At 32.6% G+C, this 24190-nt stretch overlaps 1 protein-coding gene across 4 annotated transcripts in view; it reads right to left on the bottom strand.

The window, feature by feature from the left end:
• LOC145288028 (uncharacterized) overlaps positions 1-24190 on the bottom strand; it is a 593135-nt gene that overhangs the window by 148678 nt on the left and 420267 nt on the right. For all 4 annotated transcript variants that reach the window (XM_080136036.1, XM_080136037.1, XM_080136039.1 and 1 more), the window contains exons 103-109: positions 17601-17810; positions 14829-15068; positions 13485-13694; positions 11893-12129; positions 9987-10196; positions 4814-5044; positions 1241-1450 (exon numbers count right to left, since the gene is read on the bottom strand). In XM_080136036.1, coding sequence (XP_079992162.1) covers positions 1241-1450; positions 4814-5044; positions 9987-10196; positions 11893-12129; positions 13485-13694; positions 14829-15068; positions 17601-17810 — 1548 coding nt within the window. The remainder of the gene's footprint in view (positions 1-1240; positions 1451-4813; positions 5045-9986; positions 10197-11892; positions 12130-13484; positions 13695-14828; positions 15069-17600; positions 17811-24190) is intronic.

Raw genomic sequence — 24190 nt, 5'->3', positions numbered from 1 at the left:
CGTTCAATTCTTGGTCAAATTATACCAAAGATAAAAAAATATATATGTATATATTTTTTATTTTATTTCCTATTTGTTGACGTGTAAGAATACAGAGTCTTAAAAATGTCATAAACAAATTTTTCAGTGCCTTATTACGACCTTCTTCAGTATAATGAGTGTGTTGTGGGTGGTAGAAACATAGAAAAAGTATGCAGCCAATGGGATGAAGAGACGTTTACATGTGACTAGTGCGTCTCCATCCAAATATTTTTACCTCATCTCGAATCTTCACATCTGAAGGAGTCCGCAATGTGGGGGTGTCATACGACAGTTACCATCACTCTCCAATCTGTCTATTAACTCTTCTTCTTTTGCATCGTCGGTATATCTTTCTTCCTAGCTAGTTAAAATATATTAGCTTTCGTTTAATTGACCTCCCTTCAACATTAATGAATATAATATGTTAGGAAAGGTTTTTTGCAATTTATCATTACTTTATTAATTTATTTAACTAATTATTGCTAACATCGACAGACTATTGCATATATGCAACAAAATAGGACAACATAATTACAAATGAATAACACCAAAGTTTATTTATCGTAAGCTGTTTAATAAATAGTTATGCAAATTAGAAATACAAATTGATGTGCTTGATAGTTAGATCTCTACTATATGTACAACATTTCAAACGATTATGCTGCATTATTGATTTAAACCCTTCTATAAGAATAAGGTGTAATAATAGAATAGAACTTTCGTATTTTTTCATTTAGAAAATTAATGAAGAAAATAACGAAAATAACGCTTTGAATATGCGAGTATTGAAATTGGAATTGGAGATTTTATACTTGAGTTAGACATTCTGACGATTCCAGGTTTTATCACGTCGTGTGGCACTTTTGAAAAGTGTCTGCAAACCATGTACTAATGTACTACAGGTCACCCCAAGCCTTACGAGTGAAATCATGTACGATGAAATTATTTAAAAGCCATTGGATAGCATAGCCTGAAGAGGGATCAATGTTACCAAATACATGCTGCATAAAGAAAAGCCACCATGCAGCGATCCAAGACGAGTTTCGAGATCGTTTACCGTTTCCTTTTAACCGAGTTGTAACACTAAAGAAACCAGTCTTCAAAAGGAACATAGGAGTTGAGATCTGCTATCGTACTAAGTGAAAAATCACCTGAGCAGTAATGGGACAGGGAGGATTTCACAAACCTTTCGAAAATGATTAAACAAACCATGATATACCTCTGATAATTCTTTGGCCAGGATCAAGTGGACATGTGTATTCCGAACGGTCAGAAGGACAGTTCCATGATCCATTGGAGTAGCATTCGCAGTTGAACCGGAAGCAGCCTTCTGTGAAGGAGAACGGGTGTCCCACCGGATATTGGTTACCCTCAGCGGTGCAGTGAGTTATTTCTGTACCAACTACCACCACCATAGTCCTTGTGTCAACTAAAAAAATTGGTTTGATGCATTATTATAGTTAGTAGACTTTGTTGTTAGTATTTGTTAGTATCATATACATTGTCGCCTTTGGGAGTTTGCGCAAGCCTTTCAGGCAAATAAGCTGCTGCTGCTGCTGCTGTTGCTATTATTATTATTATTATTATTATTATTATTATTATTATTATTATTATTATTCAGCGCTTATATTCATTTAGTAGAATGTTTTAAAAATAATGTTGATATTATTAATATTGAAATTTTGCAAAAAAACATATTATTTTAAACAATATAGATCTGTACATAGTTTTAAAGCGTTTTAGTTGTACAATATTTTTGAATAGCCATAACACGCATATATATATCATAACAATATAAAATATAAAAAAATATACCATAATATGCAGATATATAATAATATGTCAAATAATAATATTTTAAAATAAATACTAATAATTTCTTATACATACAGATACTAGTGTTTCAGGCTTATGCAATCATCAGTGTAGAAATTGATAATTACTGCTAGTTGGAAATTCGAACCCTGTCAACAAAGACAATCATGGTTTTGTGAACTAGCGCCTTTCCTCTCGTGGCTGCCGGCAATTAACATTTAAATGGAAGGAAATGAAGTACTTATGAAGGCATGTTATCAAGCTTTCATAATCAGCAACCATGAGAGTATTACAAAAGAAGTTGGAATGATGCATATTCACTTGTTGACTGTTTTTTTCTTTCAATTCACTAAATAGGGCTTAACTTCAATTACTTAAAAGGGTTTTATAATATTTTAAAATAAATATCAAAATTTTTTTCTTTTTACATGCATACATTAAAAAAAATATTAACCATTCTTTCATTATATTTCTATTTTTAAATCCCTGACGAAACCGCTAACACCGAAACATAGACCAATCCGCATAGAGCCTTTTCTTATGTTTATATAAACTTTACTTATGTTTCCAATATATATATATATATATATATATATATATATATATTGAAAACATAGACCAATCCGCATAGAGCCTTTTCAGATGTTTATATAAACTTTACTTATGTTTCCAATATATATATATATATATATATATATATATATATATATATATATATATATATATATATATATATATATATTGAAAACAGTCCATCCGTATATGTTCTTGGGTTGAACGCTATGGTAAATATTTTCGTCAACTGCCATTAGCGATAATGCATAGCGCGTTGTAAACAGAAACAGAGCACTCTACAATAATTGATAATGTTTATATAAACATTTCTATTGTTTACTTGAGAGCCAAATTGTTCCAAAATACATGATGTTGACAATTTTTATATTTTATTCCTTTACATCAATTGATCCCTACAGTTCTTGACAGTGCCTGTTTCGTAACGCAAAATCAATCACTTAATAATTATATCAATTAGTGAATGTATAATTATTATCATTGATTTTGCGCTACGAAACAGACACTTTCAAGAACTATAAGGATCAATTGATTTTAAGGAATAAAATATAAAATTGTCAACATCATGTATTTTGGAATATAAAATTTTGTCATTTATTCTATATATTGCTCTGTATTCACATTGAGCTTCTTATATAAGGATTGATATATAATAAGAAAATATATTTCTACAGAAATATATATATATGTGTGTGTGTGTGTGTGTGTGCGTGCGTGCGTGTGCGTGTGTGTGTGTGTGTGTGCGTGTATGTATTATGATATATTAGCTTGTTATGGCAATTAAAAAATATTTCGGACATAATTCTCTTAATCATATTCTACGCTTCTAACTTCTTTTTTCTTAATATTATTATAAGTTTCGTCTCTAATAACGTGTGTTGCGCGCATTCTGTTTATGGTTAAAAGACGATTGCTTTCAAATATCCAAATGTTGCAAAATTCGCGACCTTATCAAATAGTCAGTAATAATAATTCTTTCAAAGTTTACCTATCTAATTTTCTGTCTCTACAATGTATCACGTGTTTCATATAATTTCTTTTGTCTATTTTCATTGCGTGCTTCCCGGAAACGCAACCGCGACCATTTTCATAAGAACTATAATTAGATGATAATATAATGCAGAAAAGATATTTGCTCCAACAAAAGAATACTAATATTTTCTTTTAGTTTTAGTGTCAACTTTTGATAATCAAACGATATACAAATTATGCTTATCAATCGACAATAATGTACCTTTGACGTCAGACCATTTAGTACTAATGAAGTATATCTTAAGAAAATAGGTACACGATTGAAACTCCGTCGATTCTAGACTGCTATTCATTTTTTACCAGATATGTAATTTCTCCAAATGTTTGGCTTGAATCAATCTGTAGCATCTGTTCTATCAAAGGATGCCATTTTTGCAGGCATTATCTTCTTTGTTAGAGATGGCCAAGATTGTATTACATATGGAATTGCTAATGGGACTATACAGACCTTTTTTCCCTAGATTAAATATTTATATTGCGTATAATTTTTCCCTCATCTAAAATAAATAAGGATACTATTACTTAAAGATATTTTATTCATTTATTATCCTCATCTTTTTTTATGGTTGTTGGTTTTAACAAAAGAGAGGAATAGTTGGCCGAAACGTCGTTAAAAACAACAACGATAAAAAAAAAACATGAGGATAATAATCCGCAAATAAATAAAATATACAAAGTTACTCATCTCCAAAGAACTCCAATAATTAAAACGGATACCCATGTTACCCTTCTTCAGTTGGTTCTTCAAGGAGACATTCTACATTTTCACAAACAAACAAATACAAATGTAAGAACTATGAACACATTTATACGCATAAATTCGTAGCGTAATTTTAAAACATTAGTTTCATTCATCATGTCGACCCAGAATGAATCTCATTTCTCTTCTAAACTCCTGTAGAGTCAAGGTCAACACAAATCTTTATGTTCTAATATTTGTGAGTAAATGAATTCATAACAAAACCCCATGATTTGGGGTCAATTAAATACCCGATTAAATACCCGATTAAATACCCGATTAAACGTATCGAAAGACTGTCAAATCGTATCGGTGATGCATTTGTAAAATTTACAATTAAATACTTATTTTTGTAAAACGTATAATTTAATTTAATTATATGTTCTGACATGTTGCGCTATAACAAGTTGTGCAACGTGGGCTGGCATACCCGCGGCCTCCACTCATGCTATGCGACTATAAACTCATATTCTAAGCGACTATTACAGCGTGCCATCACATGTAGCGTATTATCATACATAACGATCAAATAGCGCATAGGGGAGAACAGATCCATGCCTAAGAATTAGATCTGAGCGGATACAAGCAGTCGCGATTGAAAGGTGCCTCATTTTCTGAGTAAAGAAAACCTACTTTTTCCGCTGGTGATATGATAGTCTTCTGTTGTGTTTGCTTTGTCCTGTTGGCAAGTATTTTCCGCTTCTTCTGCCGGACATTCCCAGGAACCATCTGAGTGACATTCACAGTTGTATCTGATGCACCCCTCCATGAAGGAGAACGGTTTATCAAGATCATATTCATTTCCTTTTGCGATGCAGGATCTCAGGTTATCGCTAATAATTATAGTCATTTTTTTGCTCGGACCTGAAAACAGAAAATAAATTTTTTTAGTCAGGATAAATTAATGAAATAATACATGAAACCCTTTTTATGTTTTATTTTATCAAGCTTTCCTTTGATCGTGTCTCTAGTACATAAATGTATATGCATACGACTTATGAACATTCAAATACTTTTTTTACCATATTTCCAAATACATGCAAAGGTAGCTGTGTTATCCGGGAATGAATCCTGCTTCGTCTTGTTTTGAGACTGACCTTCATTTTTAATCTGAAATGGAAGGCTTACATCCAATCTGTTGACAATGTCACTAGAAAAATGGTTGCATCATTATACCACTCCAGAAAGTATCTCACTCCTGGCCCAATCTTCTACCTGTATAAGAGCTAAATACGTTCTAAAATGGAGTACTGTTGCCACATCTGGAGGGTAGCTGCTCAAAGAGTATCCTATCCTGCTTTAACAGAGTTCAAAACCTGCTTTGAAACCTATTATGTAATGTCCTTTTCTTCTACCTGCAACCTCTTTCTCACAGATGAGTCGTTATGAGTCTATCTCTGCTCTATCGTTATTATCAACCCAGATGCTAGACTGAGCTTCAATCCATGAACAAAGCTTCTTACCTAGAACTGTCTTCCCGTGAAAACTCTTTTCTGCTGGCCTGCTTTCCAACTGACTACATTATGGTCGTTTTCAAATCAAATGTAAACAAGTTTTTGTTGAGCTGTCTCCTTAAGTAATCAAATTATGCTCAATTTTCACCACTACCGAGCACTACACTATTGTCTCTCTGACCACTTCATTAACCATTATCCTTTAGTGGCCTTCAGGACTTAATAAGTGGTGACTACTCTGTAAAAAACTTTATTAAAGAACGAAAGCAAAACATATAGCATAGACATTTGTTATCTATAATATAAATCTTACCTATCTGTTTGCATACATATATGTATGTATGTATATGTAGGTATGTCTGCCTAAAACTTTCCACAGAGGCGATGGATTTTCACGAGATCGGTATCTTTTTGAAGCTCGACCCTTCGGACGACAAATATTGAAAAATTGGCTAAAATATTAATTCCTTCCCCCTTAACTGGGCACTTTTCTACAAGGAGGGGTTGCTTTTTTGCCGATATTTTCGAAAGTCATCCCCTCTTTTCGATTGACTAGCCTTAATTTAAACCTACGTCACTTCCGGTTTTGCGATGGGCGCAACAGCAAAGACGTACCGCTTTTTTTCACGTTCTTTTCCTCCTTCACGGTACGGGTTCGAACCTGCCTGCCTACTACCACTTTATTTTTTTGCGCAACACACACCTCCAAAACCCGGGCAACGCCGGGTACTTAGGCTAGTTTTAAGTAATTAAAAGTGCAATATAGCATTAAAGTTGTTGGAAAAATAGGAACTTGCAACTCATGGAAAATTGTGGTTGAATTATAAAAACGGTCACCTACTCTTTTCTCCTCAGTTATGTTTTTTTGTACATCCATCATTATCATCATTAGTTTAACGTTTGTTTTACATGCTGGCATGTGTTGGATGGCTTTCAAGAAATTGAATTTCAAACTAACTTATCTCTGGTTAGGTCTTTATTTATCCCTCTTTCTCTCAATTCTATCCATATCATTTTTCCCATGTTTTCATTGACCTTCTCCCGTAAACAAAACCTGCTACCTCAACTTTTATGCATCTACTTAACCCTTATCCATTCTTTCAACATTAGTATTAACGAGTATTTATTGTTACTTCCATGGCAGGTGCTCGTCTGAGCTCCAATATCTGGTCCCCCCTCGCCAATTTTTCACGATAAACACCCGTCTAACTGAAACCGCTGTCAAAATTTCCCCACTTTTTATCTGTTCCATAACCAAAACGTAGATTCCATGAACAAAGCTTCTTTCCTAGAAGTGCACGTCTGTGGAACTCTGTTCCGTTTGCCTGTTTCCCACCTGACTACAACTTGGATGTGTTCAGGTCCAACGTAAACAAATTCCTGATGAACCGCTCCCTTAAGTAAGACACTTTATCAAATCTCCAATACTAACGATTACTATGATACTATCCCGTTGATTACTGTACACGCAATAACCCTTATCCACGAGTGGCTTCCGGGTCTTGATAAGTGGTGACTACCTTGTAAAAAAATACATTGAAGTCTCCTGTTCTGCACATATCTTTCTATCCTCTTCAGACTTTTATCTTCCCCTGAGGGTATCAAAACTAAATGTGTCTTTAAGACTCACAATACACATCGCATCATTCTCATATAATTTTCATAGATTCTTTCCTTATTTCGCGATTGTAACGTTCTGCTACAACGCTCCTAAATTTAAACCATCCACTAATAATTCATGCAATCACACTATCACTCGATGTGCTTCAATGCTTTTAGATCGCTTTAATAGCTTCGATATAAAAATATACCTTTTCTATTAGGTTGAGACGAAAGTTCTTGCGGAATTTTTAATTTTGATTTCATATGATGTATTTTCAAATAATATTATGCCTTTATTTTATATATCATTTTAAAATGCGTTTTTCGTTCTTTCTAATCGTTTAAATTGCAATCGTTTTAAAAGAATTGTCTTTTTATCAGAACGTTGAATATAAGATGAAAAAAAAGCAAATGCAAACAATTTTCTGATTTTAATTAAAGCTGCTAAGTCAACGAAGCGTTTGGCCCAAGAACCACTACTGAACACACAGAACAATGGTGGTTTAAGAAATGCTTAAAGAACCTAAGTGATATATAAAAGTCTTCAGTGGCCACCAGAATGCAATATTTATTTACGTCACTAGCATAAATACACTTGTTTTGGGTTGGCGAAAGTGTGTTGATTCTTATGGTGCTTATTCCGATCAATATTTTTTTTTGTTTGAGCCGAAATATGTTGATCTGAATCTCTAAGTTAAAAACCGCAAAGAGTTTCTTGTCAACCTGATACATCTGAGTTCTAATTTATCTTCATTGTCTTACACTTCTTGCACATAAACTGGTCATCCCTTTTCGACGTAGTAGCAATTCCACTGCATTTCTTGTGTACCCAATACTTACAAATACTACAAAAGATTGAATTGCATCTGACTCCCTTTCTACAATCTGAGCAAGGGAACTTTCTCCTTTTGAGAGATTTCTATTACTACAAGCACTGATCATTACACTGATTTTTGTAACATACACTTTAAAACCTTTACTTTCCATAGCATTCCTCTAAGTCCTTAACAAGTAGATCTTCAAATGTTAAAAGGCAAGTACCAAATCAGCAACATACAACATAATTTCTGAAAACCCCAAATGAGACCAAATATTCTATGATATGAATGAAAAGCAACAGACACAGTACAAAATACTAATGTACTCCTATTTTAGCATTAAATTGTCTATTGTAACAACGACTTATCTCCCTTGAATAACAAAAAGGTAGCATCTGATTGGACAAGGCAATTCTCACTGACCAAAAAAACTCATACATTATTTGGCTTCTATCCGTTTTTTTTAATGCTGTCTTTGCCGTGAAAGAACATGAACATCTCTTTCCTATTTTGCTAGTTAACCACATCGTGAACGAACTTGCTCATGTTGGTAACAAGGTTTGCCCTTTTTTTAACCCAGGAATCTATCTGACTCATATTTTACTTTGACATTCAATGTTTAAAAAATATTATCGGATTTTGGTAATTAAATATCATTAAGAATTGTATGAAAATTGTTCAAAATTTGATCTATAGTCATTAGACTATTTAAGCGTAAACCTTATAGACAGGCTTTAGAATTAAAACGGTGTAATGATTTTAATTCAGATGAGAATTCTAGACATAATGTTTAATATGATAATCTACCGATTTTAATCATTGTAAAGAAAAATGAGTGTTGCGTTAAACCCTTCTATTTGGGTAATTGATTTTACTTGTCCAGGGACGAGCATTCCCCTTGTTTGTACTTACTAGAAATATACAGATCGAATTTCTGCAATATACCATATACGAGATATAAATTAATTCATTTAGCATTATTTTTGGCATTTATCTAGTTTATTATTTAAATAGTTTATTATTTTAGTTAGAAAATAGTACGAGTGTCGAATATTTAAGTAATTTACTAAATATGGATTAATATATTAGAACAAATATTTTGTCATAGAATTTTGAAATCTTTTCTGCAATAATAGAACTAATGTATTTTTAATAAACATTAACAGTTAATGCAGGACTACAGATAAAAATGATAAATTTGAAAATAAGCGATAAAAGAAGAATACATATATATATATATATATATATATATATATATATATATTCAAGAAAGTATCGCTAACAAAAACAAATAAAAGCATCTACGTAAAAGGTGATACATTTAGTAGTCCGGCGAGGTTAGCACCGTGGTAGAAGTTTAGGCTTCTTATCACGAGGTGCCGCTTTCGAATCTCGCCAGATTCAGCCACTGATGAGTCGTGAACGACGAAACACGTGTCAGTGGATAATTATATTTTAAAAATAATATATATATATACTATTTTAGTCAATATTTACTATATTTAATTACTGTTAACCAAAAATTAAATATGATCTCTCAATTTTGCTTGACTCACCAGGGATAATAATCGATTACTTATGTTATTTCATGGAAACAATTTTGGAATGAATGCTAAAAATATGTAATGCGAAGCATATCTTTAAAAATCCGTTGTTCATGAAAAATAAGAAACCGCTTATATAATCGGACATTGAGTTTGCGGCGTTAACGAACGATCGCTTGTACTATTTCATAAAAAACAACGTTGTAAGTATTCATTAGAAAGAAGGTGAACTATAATATAAAAGAAATTTAAAGAATTATATAGTTTAATATTTATGTTAAACACATGTAACTGTTTACTTGATAGCTGAAATTAATATAGCAGTGTGATTCTTTTTTATAAGTGAACCATATAAACGCTGGTTGATTTGAATCAAAGGCTGACTTACCCCGTACGATCTCTTGTCCTGGTTCTAGTGGACATGTGTATTCTGTATTTTCCGATGCACATTCCCAGGAACCGTCCAAATGGCATTCACAGTTAAACCGGAAACAACCCTGAGTAAAAGAGAACGGATGCCCGACTGCATATTGCTTGCCGTCTACTGTGCAATCACTTAACTGAGTTCCAACGGCCACAACAACGGTTTTCGTATGAGCTGAAAAAGTTGTTCAATTTCAAAAGTTAAAAATGTTATTTGATGACCACAATATATCACAAAAGTCATCCAATCATGCAGTACTTATCGAAACATTAATTTTCTATATCAAACATGGAAACTATTCATTTATGACGTTTTAAGTAGAAATGATAAAAACACGTTGCATATCACATTTTGTTCAATGGATGGATGATGGATGAGTTCCTTAACCCTCTGGAGTCGTTATGGTGCTGCATTATTTCATGCAGCGTGTCATGGGCAATAATAGTCTAGCAGCGCCCGTCTCTCTCTCCAGACTCCGAGCACATACAGCACCTGGTATTACTAAATGGTTACCCATTTTTAGTATTGGCTAGGTTCAACGTTGCTTAACTTCGGTGATCTAACGGTAACCGATGTGTCAACGTTATTATGCTGTATAGTTTGTTTATTATTAAATATAAAAACCTACATTTCTCATGTGAAAGTAAAAACGAGAAATATTCCCTTTTTATTGTTTACATTTTCATAATTAAAATTATTATTATTAATAACAAGAAAAGGATAACAGCAGATATTTGCGTTTTCGTAATTAAAACGTAATTTGCAATGAATTTCACAATTCTTTACCGATTAGATTAAATTTAGATCAGACTGAGTTTTCTTTCGATGTTTTAAGGAAAATATTTCTATAAAGTTGAACCTTTCTCCATTCAGCACTGACGATTGCGCGGTGATCTCATTTTGGCATACTATCCCATCAATGTTCATTATGATATATTTTGAGACATAACGTATTTCAAATAATAATTTATTAAATTCCACGATAATCACTTTTAGGTTGTGGTAGATTCTTAGAACTAGAAATAGAAAGAGATTTACACAGACACTACAAGAAACTATTTTTAACACTGATTTTTAATTAAAACGGAAGAGGGCCTCTTTCTCAACTAGGATACCTAGACTTTGGAACAAACTTCTAAGGGAGGTGATAAGTGTGTGTTAATAACGCAACAATTCAATATGATTTTGGGCAATTGTTAGCCTACTGTATCCTCTTCTGTGTACATTTCAACCACTCTTTCCCAACATGATGATTGAAGTACAATTGTTTTATTTTGTTTTATTTTTATTTTTTGTCGATTATTGAATTGGATTAATTGCATAAAAAAATAATGGTAAGGATAACTGGAATTGTCCAAGAAAGATAAACTTATAATAAATTCGAACAGTTTCTGACAAAAAGAAAATCTCGTACCAAGCAAGTTGTCTTAATTAAAAAATTACAATCGTTTCCACATCGCTACCTAATAAAGACATTAGTAATTAGAAAACCTACATTTTATAGATATGATAAATCTTCAGAAATACATAAAAAACTTGCTATTATGCCTTTTCACCAAGATATTCGTGTTCTTCGATATGCATGCTAAAGAAACTTTATGATTTTATTGACACATGCGAAGAATTACGGCGCATTTTTGTAGCAGCAAATAATTAAACGGTAACTGAATCGATTATTGAAATTTAAGATAATTTTAATATGTATTCAAACTTTGAGTGTTGTTTGATAAATTCTACATGAAACATTAAAGAGAATTCCTATTTTGAAACATAGAGTAATACTTAATTACTAAAACTGACACAGCCCGTTTTTAATGAGCACGCTAAGGAGTATGTGATAATGTTCTTTCAATAAAAAAAGACGACTTACTTTTCTCGGTAACGAGTTTAGGTTTAACTGTTGTCATTTCGCTTCCTAGCTTGCCATGACATGTGTCCTCCGCCTTATCAGCTGGACATTCCCATGATCCGTCTTCGTAACACTCGCAGTGATATTTGATGCATCCGTCCGTGAAGGTGAACGGACGTCCAAGTTTGTACTCGTTTCCACGGGCGACACAAGACCGTACGTTATCGTTGACAATAATTGTCATTTTCTTACTTGGACCTGAAATCACGTGATTTTTAGAATTAGATAAATACAAACAAGAATTATAAAAATGCAATATAACAAATCTGGAATAAGCTGTGTCTATAGTAATACAAAATAAAGTTGTGTATATTTATTTGAGTCTTATCATTTTCCTTAAATACATTATGTACCTTTTTTCCCCTTAAATACATTATGTACCTCAGTTCAAATACATTCCGGAATAACTCGTATTGATTGGATTATTCGGACTACTGTTCTCATCTGGAATGTCATTTTCACGTTTCGGTTGATGTAGCTTTCGACCTTCTTCAGGTGAATTTTGTCAAAGTCTGAAATATTTTTCTGTCGGACTAGGGAATCTGTACTGAATTTCGAACGGAAGCATTTATTTAATCCACAGAGGGTAGCATGCTCTCGTTCCGTCAACCATAACTAGTTAAAAGTCCTAAGTAATCCGTAGTTGTATATTGAACACCGCCGTACTGAGGATTAAAACTTCAACCCCCAGAAGAGTTTAATATACGACTGAATTTTATCACGTAATCCCGTAATAATCCACAAAGAATATCTGAGTGTATCCCAAGCAGGAATCTATACAGTATAAAAAGGTCAAATTTCTAAATGCTGAAGTTCATCGTCAACGTAGCATTGGAAAATATGGCACATTGATTGAATTATGTTTTTAAATAATACATCAACAAATATATCCAATCCACAGAGGTTATTTAATGAAAAATGACGGCCCTTTTTTCTTTTTATTCACTTTCAAAAATCAATATTTTCACTGTGACGTAAGGAGCTTCTGTGATTAAAGGGCAGATTTATAGGAGGTATCCTAAATGGATAATTGTACAGCAAGACATTTGTTCACAGTACATTTCCGTTTCTGTATGGTACAGTTGGGGAAACAAACAGCATGGTGGGGATTTTGAGGAAAGAAACTACTAGAGTAGAAGATTCTATGAAATCTAATGACCTGTACGGTTGAGAAGTTAAGATTTTATTGCTTGTCGGGATGAGTGGGGGTATCAAAGTTCAGGGATATATAGTATGAGACATATTAGTTAGAGATATCTTTTTGAACCCTATCCAAGGGGACGAAATTAGTTGTTTACGAACCAATCTGAATTTACCAACGATACTCCATGCATGGGCTTTACAGAGATCGGCAGCGACTTTTTCTTTGCTCTTTTATGCTTATCTTTATGTTTTAGATGAAACATTGTAGTCTATAAAAGCATTTCTTATTGGAGTCAGTGTTTATAATTTTTGTCAGGATGGATTTTCTCACTTTTGCATAGCCAACAAACAAATCCAAAAAGAAACACAGTGTACATTTTCTAGGAGGATGAAATGAAAACTGTACTTACCTCTAACTATTTGCTGACCAGGTTGAAGTTCGCAGACGTATTCTGAGCGTTCGGCAGGGCAATCCCATGAGCCGTCAGAATTACACTCACAGTTAAACCGGAAGCAGTTTTCAATAAAAGAGAATGGGCGTCCCACAGGATATTGGTTACCCTCTACTGTACAGTGTCTAATCTCTGTGCCAACAGCGACGACCATTGTTCTTGTATGAGCTGTATTATGAAAAAAAATGTACGTGTAAATATATATATATATATATATATATATATATATATATATATATATATATATATATACGCGTGTAGAGCGATAGAGAGATAAGAAATAGAGAGAGAGAGAGATAGAGAGAGAGAGAGAGAGAGAGAGAGAGAGAAGTGTACTAGGTGAAAATTAATAATAGGTAAAATATAATAAGGTATTTTCTTTTTTAATTTTTTCGGATAAGGATTTTTAATTATAGTGTTTATGCACAAACACTGGGAGGAATGTACTATTTGATAAGATTAAAAGCATTTGTAAATAATTAGTTTATGTAAGTATTATTTTTAAGAAGATGAAGGTCAAAATTTTATTAGAACATAAGCGGATATTTTGTGCAAAATAATTTTCATAATAAGTAAAATTTAAATGAAATGTAGATTTAAATTCAATAAAAACGCGCATAAAATAAATATTGATCAATTTCTATTATTGTATAATTAAGGACGGAATCCTATCATACAAAATATTTGTTTCTACGTACATACGATCAGTACGATCAATGTTTTGTTATTTTGTTGGATTTTAAATAATAATAATAATAATAATAATAATAATAATAATAATAATAATAATAATAATAATAATAATAATAACTAGACACAAACACCAGAAGGAAGGTATTAATCCACATAAATACATACATTTTTCTAATTACTCATGATAAAAGAAGCATTTAGGTATAAAATATAGGCGCTATATATTTCTATGGAAACTGATCCGTGTCTTCACATTATGCAGCAATCTCACTATATGGAAACTGATTGGCGGGAAGCATTAATTGCTATTACGAAGCCATGCCTGAGAAACTACCTATTTATTTTTTCTGTATATTTATAATTTTATTCGCATTTTATTTAAGTTTTAATTTTATTTTTTATTTATTATTAATCTATTCTTTTTATTGATGGGGTTTAATCTGAAAATCGCCAAAATACGTCGCCCAAACAAAAGGTTCTTATTTAATATACATATTTAGAATGTTTAAGATTCAGCAGACGATTGAAGAACACCGGAAGATGACTGAAAGGGAAACCTGTTCAAGAGAATCCAAGTAAAATATCAATTCTATTCAAAATGTTGCTCACTTTTTTTAGTGGGATTTGGTCGGTCGCTACCAGATGTCCCGAATCCATCTTGGCCATGTTGGCAAATATTTTCGGCTCTTTCAGCCGGACATTCCCATGATCCATCGGAATGACATTCGCATTTGTATCTAAAACATCCATCTCTGAAAGCGAACGGATATCCCAATGGATATTCGCTTCCTCTAGCAATACAAGCTCGGACATTGTCACTGACAATAATGGTCATTTTCTTACTAGGACCTGAAAGAGAAAGACACAAAAAGCGAGATGATTATTGATTTTTTTTATGAAAACCATTCCAGACAATGCATGAAGACAGTTGATGTTAGGAGATAAAAAAATTATACCTTAAAGTAAATAAAAACAAACAAAAACAAAACGAAAACAAACAAAAACCAAAAAAAAAACAAAAAACAAACAAAAACAAAACAAAAAACAAACTAAAAACTAAACAAAAAAACTAAACAAAAAACAAAACAAAAAACAAAACAAAAAACAAGCCAACGATACATTTTAGATCGATAGATTCCGGCGAAGAAAACAGCAAATCTTCTCCCTTTGTCAGAAACATTGCTCATGAAATGTGATGACTAAGGAGCAAAGATAAGAGGAAGTCACAAAGCTGCTGACAGTGAACTCAACATCTATTTCTATTCTTTTGTCAAAAAGATGTCGAACTCGCAAAATAATTAGTTCATGATTAATAAAGATGCTTACATAATAAAGATGCTTACATAATAAAAATGATTACATAATAAAGTCCAGAAAAATCATAGAGAGAATAAGAAATCTATTTTTTCTTCTGTTTCTTCTTGATCAATATAAGATTCATTTTCTTTCTGTTTGAAAGGAATTGTGTTTGAAGGCTATATTAATGGAGTTAGTATGAAACGCCGTGGACACGAATTAGTATATAAAAGAATAATGACAATATTAAAAGGATTTTTTTAAATAATTTTCAATTATATTATGTTTATTTACAAACATAATGTGTTGTATAAGATGGTAGGTGTCGCATTTATTCATTTACAAGAACAGCGTTCAGTATTCGTGATAGAGATTCTTAAGGCGTCAGGTTTTTAGTCCAAATATATAGAAAGTATGACAACAGCGTGTGAAACTTCTTGTCTTACATACGTCGAACCATGCGAGTTCTTCGACATACTTTCTTTTCAAACGAAAATCATTAGGCGTGGATTTGCGATTGATTTCATATCCAAGAACTGTTTACTCTAGATAACTAACCAATTGGAGCCGTAGTTTATATTACCCCCTCTCTCTCTCTCTCTCTCTCTCTCTCTCTGGCTATTGTTTCATTGGCCAAACCACTCTACTCATGTAATAATTTCTATTGAAGGAAGTACTGAAAAATATATAAAATATATCATCTTATAATATATATATATATATATATATATATATATATATATATATATATATATATATATATATATACAGTAGCGTCCAAAAATTAAGGAACGGTCGATCATTTTTTTTAATGGCTTCTAACTTTATCTATGCAAAAGAAGAAAAAAATTTGGTGAATTTTCCACTGTTTAATAATGGTAGTTAATGAAAATTTTGTTTTTAATTTTGGATTTTAATACATATTAGTTTTTTTTTTTACATATAAATAAATTTAATTAAATTACATGCGTCCAAAAGTTAAGGAACGAGGGAAATTCATTATGAAAAAATAAAGAATCCTTTCAGTATTTAGTGAAAGGCACCTTGTTTTCAATCACACTATGGCATCTTTTGCTGCAAGACAGAACCAATCGTTCACATGTTATAGGTGAAATATTATTCCAGGATGTTTTTATCGTTCCTTAACTTGTGGACACTACTATATATATATATATATATATATATATATATATATATATATATATATATATATATATATATATAATGATAATAAAAAAGCGAAGAACCTAACAAATTCTTATTCCTAACTCTGAATTCTATTTTGGTATGAAATTTCTGTAAGGATCAAGGAGAAACGTTTTGAATAAACAAGTCAAATAGATAATAATAATAATAATAATAATAATAATAATAATAATAATAATAATAATAATAATAATAATATTAAGTGCGAAGAGAACTGGGACCTTGGGGAGACTTATTGCCACTCAAATTCCAGGAAAGATCAATGGCCATTGCCAATAAGAAATCAATGGCAAACAGCTGTTGCGATCATGCAAATTTATTTGCAAATGTTATCGAAAAAGGTGGAGAGTAGTAGAAAATCTGGGAAGACTTGTTGTCACTCTGCTTCCAGGGAATACCACAGGCTGTTTTCAGAGAAAGATCTCTAAAGACCTGTGTGAAAGTTCCTTGTGAGCCAATAATAATAAAAACATGTCCTAAAAAGCCGTCGTTGATGATTAGTATGTTGTCGTTTATATACCTGAAAATTCTTTATTTAGCATTAGCAATCGACAATTTCTAATATTTCTTGGATACAGCATTTTAATAAATTGTTATATGGGAAAATATAGGTACTATTATGCTACACAAGTAATTTAAAGAAAATGAAATTGTTTAATATGCTTAAACAGATACAATTGCTTATTTTATGGCTGAAACGGATCAATGTGAAAATGCTTTTATTAACGTCCTAAACTGGCGCTGCTGTTTAGGTCATTATTATATATAGTAAATTTAATAAATTAGTACGTATTATTATTATTATTATTATTATTATTATTATTATTATTATCGAAATACGAAACAAAAACAAACAAAAACAATAACACAAGAACTAACCTCTGACAATCCTTTGTCCTGGTTTAAGGCTGCAAATGTATTCCGATCGTTCGGAAGGACATTCCCATGATCCATCTGAATAACACTCACAGTTAAACCGGAAGCAGTTTTCGGTGAAGGAAAATGGTAGGCCTACGGAATATTGGTTACCCTCGACTGTACAGTGTCTAATCACTGTCCCGACAGCAACTACCCTGGTTCTAGTGTGAGCTGCAATTAATAGTTGTTGTTTTTTTTATATATAAAACTCGTTGAATATAAAATGACAATAAGAAAAATTAGAAAAAAAGATAAAACAAAAGAAAATAAAATTCGAACAAATGTTGATGGGCAAAATAATTGTTAAATCTATTATATCTATAAAATGAAAATGTCTGTCCGTCTCTGTGTGTGTGTGTCTGTGTACATTTCCCTACGCAATAACTCTGTCAATTTTTAGTCTACAGACTCAAAGTTTGATATACAGGGTACTGAGATTTGGGAAAATCGATGTGATCGGTTTTTGGCCAGAAATTTGGCGATTAAGGGATCAAAGTTCAACGATTTGACCTTTGAGAACTCTACCAAACTCCTCCGACAATTTTGGGTGTACACACTTACAATTTTAGATATCTGTTCCTTGGACATGGATCTAACTTAATAACTTGAGTTGAGCCCAAAACAATGAATTTTAAGGGGTCATAATAGGGGTCAAAGTTAAAAAAAGGTTGACCGCTTTTTTTTTTGCTCAACATACACCTCCAAATACCCGGGCAACGCCGGGCACCCATGCTAGTAATTTATAAAAAGCGTTCCATATTTAGCATTACTTTTATGTTCAAATAACGTTTATCTGAAAGGTGTCGTTAAAATGTAAATACTTAAAAAAAAAGGACAATACTTGATCAACTTTTCATTTAAAACTTTTCTTGTCGACAATGTATATTTTGCAAACACACAAGATGGGTTTATTCTCTAAATATTTAAAACAATTTGCTTTTGTGTTCGTACAAAATAGACAAACCGCCAGTCATGCGTAAAGAGCCACTATCATAAGAGCCAGATATAAAGGGGAAACGTGGGTGAGGATTGAGCAGCACTATATTTGTGCACTTTACATTTAAATTTCTGCGTGAAAGAGTTCGAACAAAAAAAAACTACCAGAGTAGAAAATTGTATGGACATCTACAGTAAATGGGTTTTTATTTTGTAGTTAGTTTAACGAGTTGAAGGTATGTCTACGCGAATTAGATATATAATTATATTGTACCCTTCGTGTTGTAGTTTAATTATACGAATACACACATCTGTTGTAAAAAAAAAATGAAAAAATATACTGTTGTGTTGTGGCATCTAGTTAACTGATTCTCTTTAATGTTGTTAACGTTGTGATATATATATATATATATATATATATATATATATATATATTTAATTTAAATACCAAAAAACAAGAAATGGGCAGGTGAAATTAAAATTTCCTTAAGGCCTTATCGTCTGACCCTCTAAGAGGAAACATCAGAATGATAAATTAAAAACTAAGAAAACGAATGAGGGAAGAGGGGAATTTTGGTTTCAGTTGGAAGAACAGTGAAAAAAAAACAAAAAAAAAATTCTCACTGTTCAGGTGGTTTTAAATCAATGAATATCTCCAACTGATGTTTCAGAATCTTTTGTCTACACAGGCTAGGTCGAGAGTTGTTAATAACTAACGCCTCAATGATATTGAGATGATAGTTCGACCTAGCACTGTATAAAACAGAAAACCACCCATCGGAATATTGATCGGCACACCTATTTATACTCAACAGGTGATTGCCAATGGCGGACTCATGAGCTTGGGAGTGCCCGGATGTTCTCGAAACCTGGTGTAGTCGAATATCCCGAGGGATATGTTGGGATATTCTCATTTCTAATCTTTGGGATGTTTTGCCAACGTAGTCAGCTCCACACTGACAAACGAATTTATAAACAACAGAGTTCTTTTGAATGGTTGGCAAAACATCTTTACGAAAAGAAGAGAAAAAGGTTCGAGTTGTGTAAACTACTCTAAGCATAGTAGCTGGAAAACAACGTTGAGTAGCAGAAGAAATCCTTTTAACAATATGAAGGCCATCAGGACCCAACCATGGTAATTTTAGATAAATGGAACAACGTGATGGACCAATATGTTTACCACTATTAAATGTAGTAATTTTACGTTCAATAGTAGATTTTATTATATTAATGGGATATCCATTATTAAGAAAAATATTTGTGATTTCACCAAGTTCCGTATCAAGACGGTTTGGTGAACAAATCATAAGTGCACGATGCGTAAGAGCGCTAATGAGGTTTATTTTTCTAGACTGAGGGGCAAAAGAAAACCAATTAAGATAGAGCCCTGTAAATGTAGGTTTTCTATAAAAAGAGGTCTCAAACGTAGTACCAACTTTAGAAACACGAACGTCGAGGAATGGGAGAGAGCTACAGTCTTCAACCTCCATAGTAAATTGTAAAGATGGATGCAGGTTGCAAAGAAGACGAAGAAACTGTTCAGCTTCGCTCCGAGAGGGAAAGCATGCAAAAGTATCATCAACGTAGCGTGTGTAGAATGCTGGCTTAGTAATTTTGGAAAATAATTCGTTTTCCAAAAATCCAACGAAAATGTTGGCTAACGAAGGACCAAGAGGGCTACCCATAGATATCCCATCAATTTGACGGTAAATAATGTTGTTGAAACTAAAGGAGACTGATTTAGTAGCAAGTTCCATCAGTTCAACGAAAATTCGTTCAGGAAATTGTGGAGATTTTAAGGGGCCACGGTATAGATAGTCAGCACAAATACCAATGGTTTCATCCAAAGGTATATTAGTAAAAAAACTATTAATGTCAAAGGAAGCCAAGAACTCGGTATTTTTAGATAAAGGTAATTTTTGTATCTGAGATACGAATTGAAAAGAATCAGAGATACAATGGACCGAATAAAAAGAAAGCACAGGTTTAAGAAGATCAACCAGCCATTTACCAAGTTCGTGTTGTGCAGAACCCAGCATAGATAAAATGGGTCGCAAAGGAATGTTGGGTTTATGGACCTTGGGTAAACCGTACATTCTAGGCCTTTGAGAACCGATGGGTCGGATTCTATCATAAATCTCCTTAGAAATAAATCCGCTTTTATGAAGTTGGAGAAATCTTTTCTGGATTTTTATTTCCATACGAAAAGTATCATCATGGCTTAAATCACCCAAACGGAGAAATTTACTTTTATCGTCCAAGATTTGTAACATTTTGGAGATATAATCCGTTTTGTTAAGTATAACAACGCCCGATCCTTTATCCGGGCGAGAAAGATAAATGTCGGGATTAGACCTAATTAATTTTGCCGCTTCAAAATGATTTTTCTGCCAAACAAAATCACTAGATTTAGTATTTATAGCAGAAAACCTCCGACCTAATTCGCCCAACTGAATTTTAACACTAGTTAATTCATCAGTAGAGATAGGCGAATGGTGTTTTAATTGAGTATACAATAATTCAATTTCACTAAATACTGAGATTTTATCAACAGAAGGGGGAGGAATGCAAAATTGTAAGCCAGCAGATAAAACAAATTCTTCTGTATTGGACAAAACATGAGAAGAATAATTAAATATATGTTTATCCAAATTTGTTATAATCCCAAACTTCTTAGTAATTAAATTTTTTAAATATTTATCATAAGAAGAAGTACATTTAATATGGGTAAAATTATCGCCGATGGATAAAAACCTAGATAAACGGAGTTTATCAAAGAAAGATAGTTCTTTCCAAACCGTGGCCCAAAGTAAAAGGCGTTTACTACGTAACGAATTATATGTATCAGAATTAAACAGGATTTCATCTTGTAGGAAAACACGTTGAACTGCCAATGTATTTCTACATTTAATTTTAGAAATACGATGGCAGATATAACCGGGAGCAACATGATTTAGGCGGCAAGATTTAAGAAATTCCATCCTACACTTCAAAACGATTAACTTATTTTTAATACGTATAACTTTGTTTAACGTTTTGATAAATTGTGAGTTGTACCGACCTCGAAAATATGTAAGTAAATTTTTGGTACAGCAAAATGGAAGGAGAAATTTCAGAGGAAACATAATTTAATTTAAATACCAAAAAACAAGAAATGGGCAGGTGAAATTAAAATTTCCTTAAGGCCTTATCGTCTGACCCTCTAAGAGGAAACGTCAGAATGATAAATTAAAAACTAAGAAAACGAATGAGGGAAGAGGGGAATTTTGGTTTCAGTTGGAAGAACAGTGAAAAAAAAACAAAAAAAAACAAAAAACATTCTCACTGTTCAGGTGGTTTTAAATCAATGAATATCTCCAACTGATGTTTCAGAATCTTTTGTCTACACAGGCTAGGTCGAGAGTTGTTAATAACTAACGCCTCAATGATATTGAGATGATAGTTCGACCTAGCACTGTATAAAACCACCTGAACAGTGAGAATTTTTTTTTTCACTGTTCTTCCAACTGAAACCAAAATTCCCCTCTTCCCTCATTCGTTTTCTTAGTTTTTAATTTATCATTCTGACGTTTCCTCTTAGAGGGTCAGACGATAAGGCCTTAAGGAAATTTTAATTTCACCTGCCCATTTCTTGTTTTTTGGTATTTAAATTAAATTGTTTCCTCTGAAATTTCTCCTTCCATTTTGCTGTACCAAAAATTTACTTACATATTTTCGAGGTCGGTACAACTCACAATTTATCAAAACGTTAAACAAAGTTATACGTATTAAAAATAAGTTAATCGTTTTGAAGTGTAGGATGGAATTTCTTAAATCTTGCCGCCTAAATCATGTTGCTCCCGGTTATATCTGCCATCGTATTTCTAAAATTAAATGTAGAAATACATTGGCAGTTCAACGTGTTTTCCTACAAGATGAAATCCTGTTTAATTCTGATACATATAATTCGTTACGTAGTAAACGCCTTTTACTTTGGGCCACGGTTTGGAAAGAACTATCTTTCTTTGATAAACTCCGTTTATCTAGGTTTTTATCCATCGGCGATAATTTTACCCGTATTAAATGTACTTCTTCTTATGATAAATATTTAAAAAATTTAATTACTAAGAAGTTTGGGATTATAACAAATTTGGATAAACATATATTTAATTATTCTTCTCATGTTTTGTCCAATACAGAAGAATTTGTTTTATCTGCTGGCTTACAATTTTGCATTCCTCCCCCTTCTGTTGATAAAATCTCAGTATTTAGTGAAATTGAATTATTATATACTCAATTAAAACACCATTCGCCTATTTCTACTGATGAATTAACTAGTGTTAAAATTCAGTTGGGCGAATTAGGTCGGAGGTTTTCTGCTATAAATACTAAATCTAGTGATTTTGTTTGGCAGAAAAATCACTTTGAAGCGGCAAAATTAATTAGGTCTAATCCCGACATTTATCTTTCTCGCCCGGATAAAGGATCGGGCGTTGTTATACTTAACAAAACGGATTATATCTCCAAAATGTTACAAATCTTGGACGATAAAAGTAAATTTCTCCGTTTGGGTGATTTAAGCCATGATGATACTTTTCGTATGGAAATAAAAATCCAGAAAAGATTTCTCCAACTTCATAAAAGCGGATTTATTTCTAAGGAGATTTATGATAGAATCCGACCCATCGGTTCTCAAAGGCCTAGAATGTACGGTTTACCCAAGGTCCATAAACCCAACATTCCTTTGCGACCCATTTTATCTATGCTGGGTTCTGCACAACACGAACTTGGTAAATGGCTGGTTGATCTTCTTAAACCTGTGCTTTCTTTTTATTCGGTCCATTGTATCTCTGATTCTTTTCAATTCGTATCTCAGATACAAAAATTACCTTTATCTAAAAATACCGAGTTCTTGGCTTCCTTTGACATTAATAGTCTTTTTACTAATATACCTTTGGATGAAACCATTGGTATTTGTGCTGACTATCTATACCGTGGCCCCTTAAAATCTCCACAATTTCCTGAACGAATTTTCGTTGAACTTATGGAACTTGCTACTAAATCAGTCTCCTTTAGTTTCAACAACATTATGTACCGTCAAATTGATGGGATATCTATGGGTAGCCCTCTTGGTCCTTCGTTAGCCAACATTTTCGTTGGATTTTTGGAAAACGAATTATTTTCCAAAATTACTAAGCCAGCATTCTACACACGCTACGTTGATGATACTTTTGCATGCTTTCCCTCTCGGAGCGAAGCTGAACAGTTTCTTCGTCTTCTTTGCAACCTGCATCCATCTTTACAATTTACTATGGAGGTTGAAGACTGTAACTCTCTCCCATTCCTCGACGTTCGTGTTTCTAAAGTTGGTACTACGTTTGAGACCTCTGTTTATAGAAAACCTACATTTACAGGGCTCTATCTTAATTGGTTTTCTTTTGCCCCTCAGTCTAGAAAAATAAACCTCATTAGCGCTCTTACGCATCGTGCACTTGTGATTTGTTCACCAAACCGTCTTGATACGGAACTTGGTGAAATCACAAATATTTTTCTTAATAATGGATATCCCATTAATATAATAAAATCTACTATTGAACGTAAAATTACTACATTTAATAGTGGTAAACATATTGGTC

The sequence above is a fragment of the Euprymna scolopes genome, chromosome 11 (genome assembly GCF_053919585.1).
Source record: "Euprymna scolopes isolate OS-2025 chromosome 11, ASM5391958v1, whole genome shotgun sequence".
In the NCBI taxonomy this organism is placed as follows: Eukaryota; Metazoa; Mollusca; class Cephalopoda; order Sepiida; family Sepiolidae; genus Euprymna; species Euprymna scolopes.
This window is presented reverse-complemented; position numbering and strand designations above follow the sequence as displayed.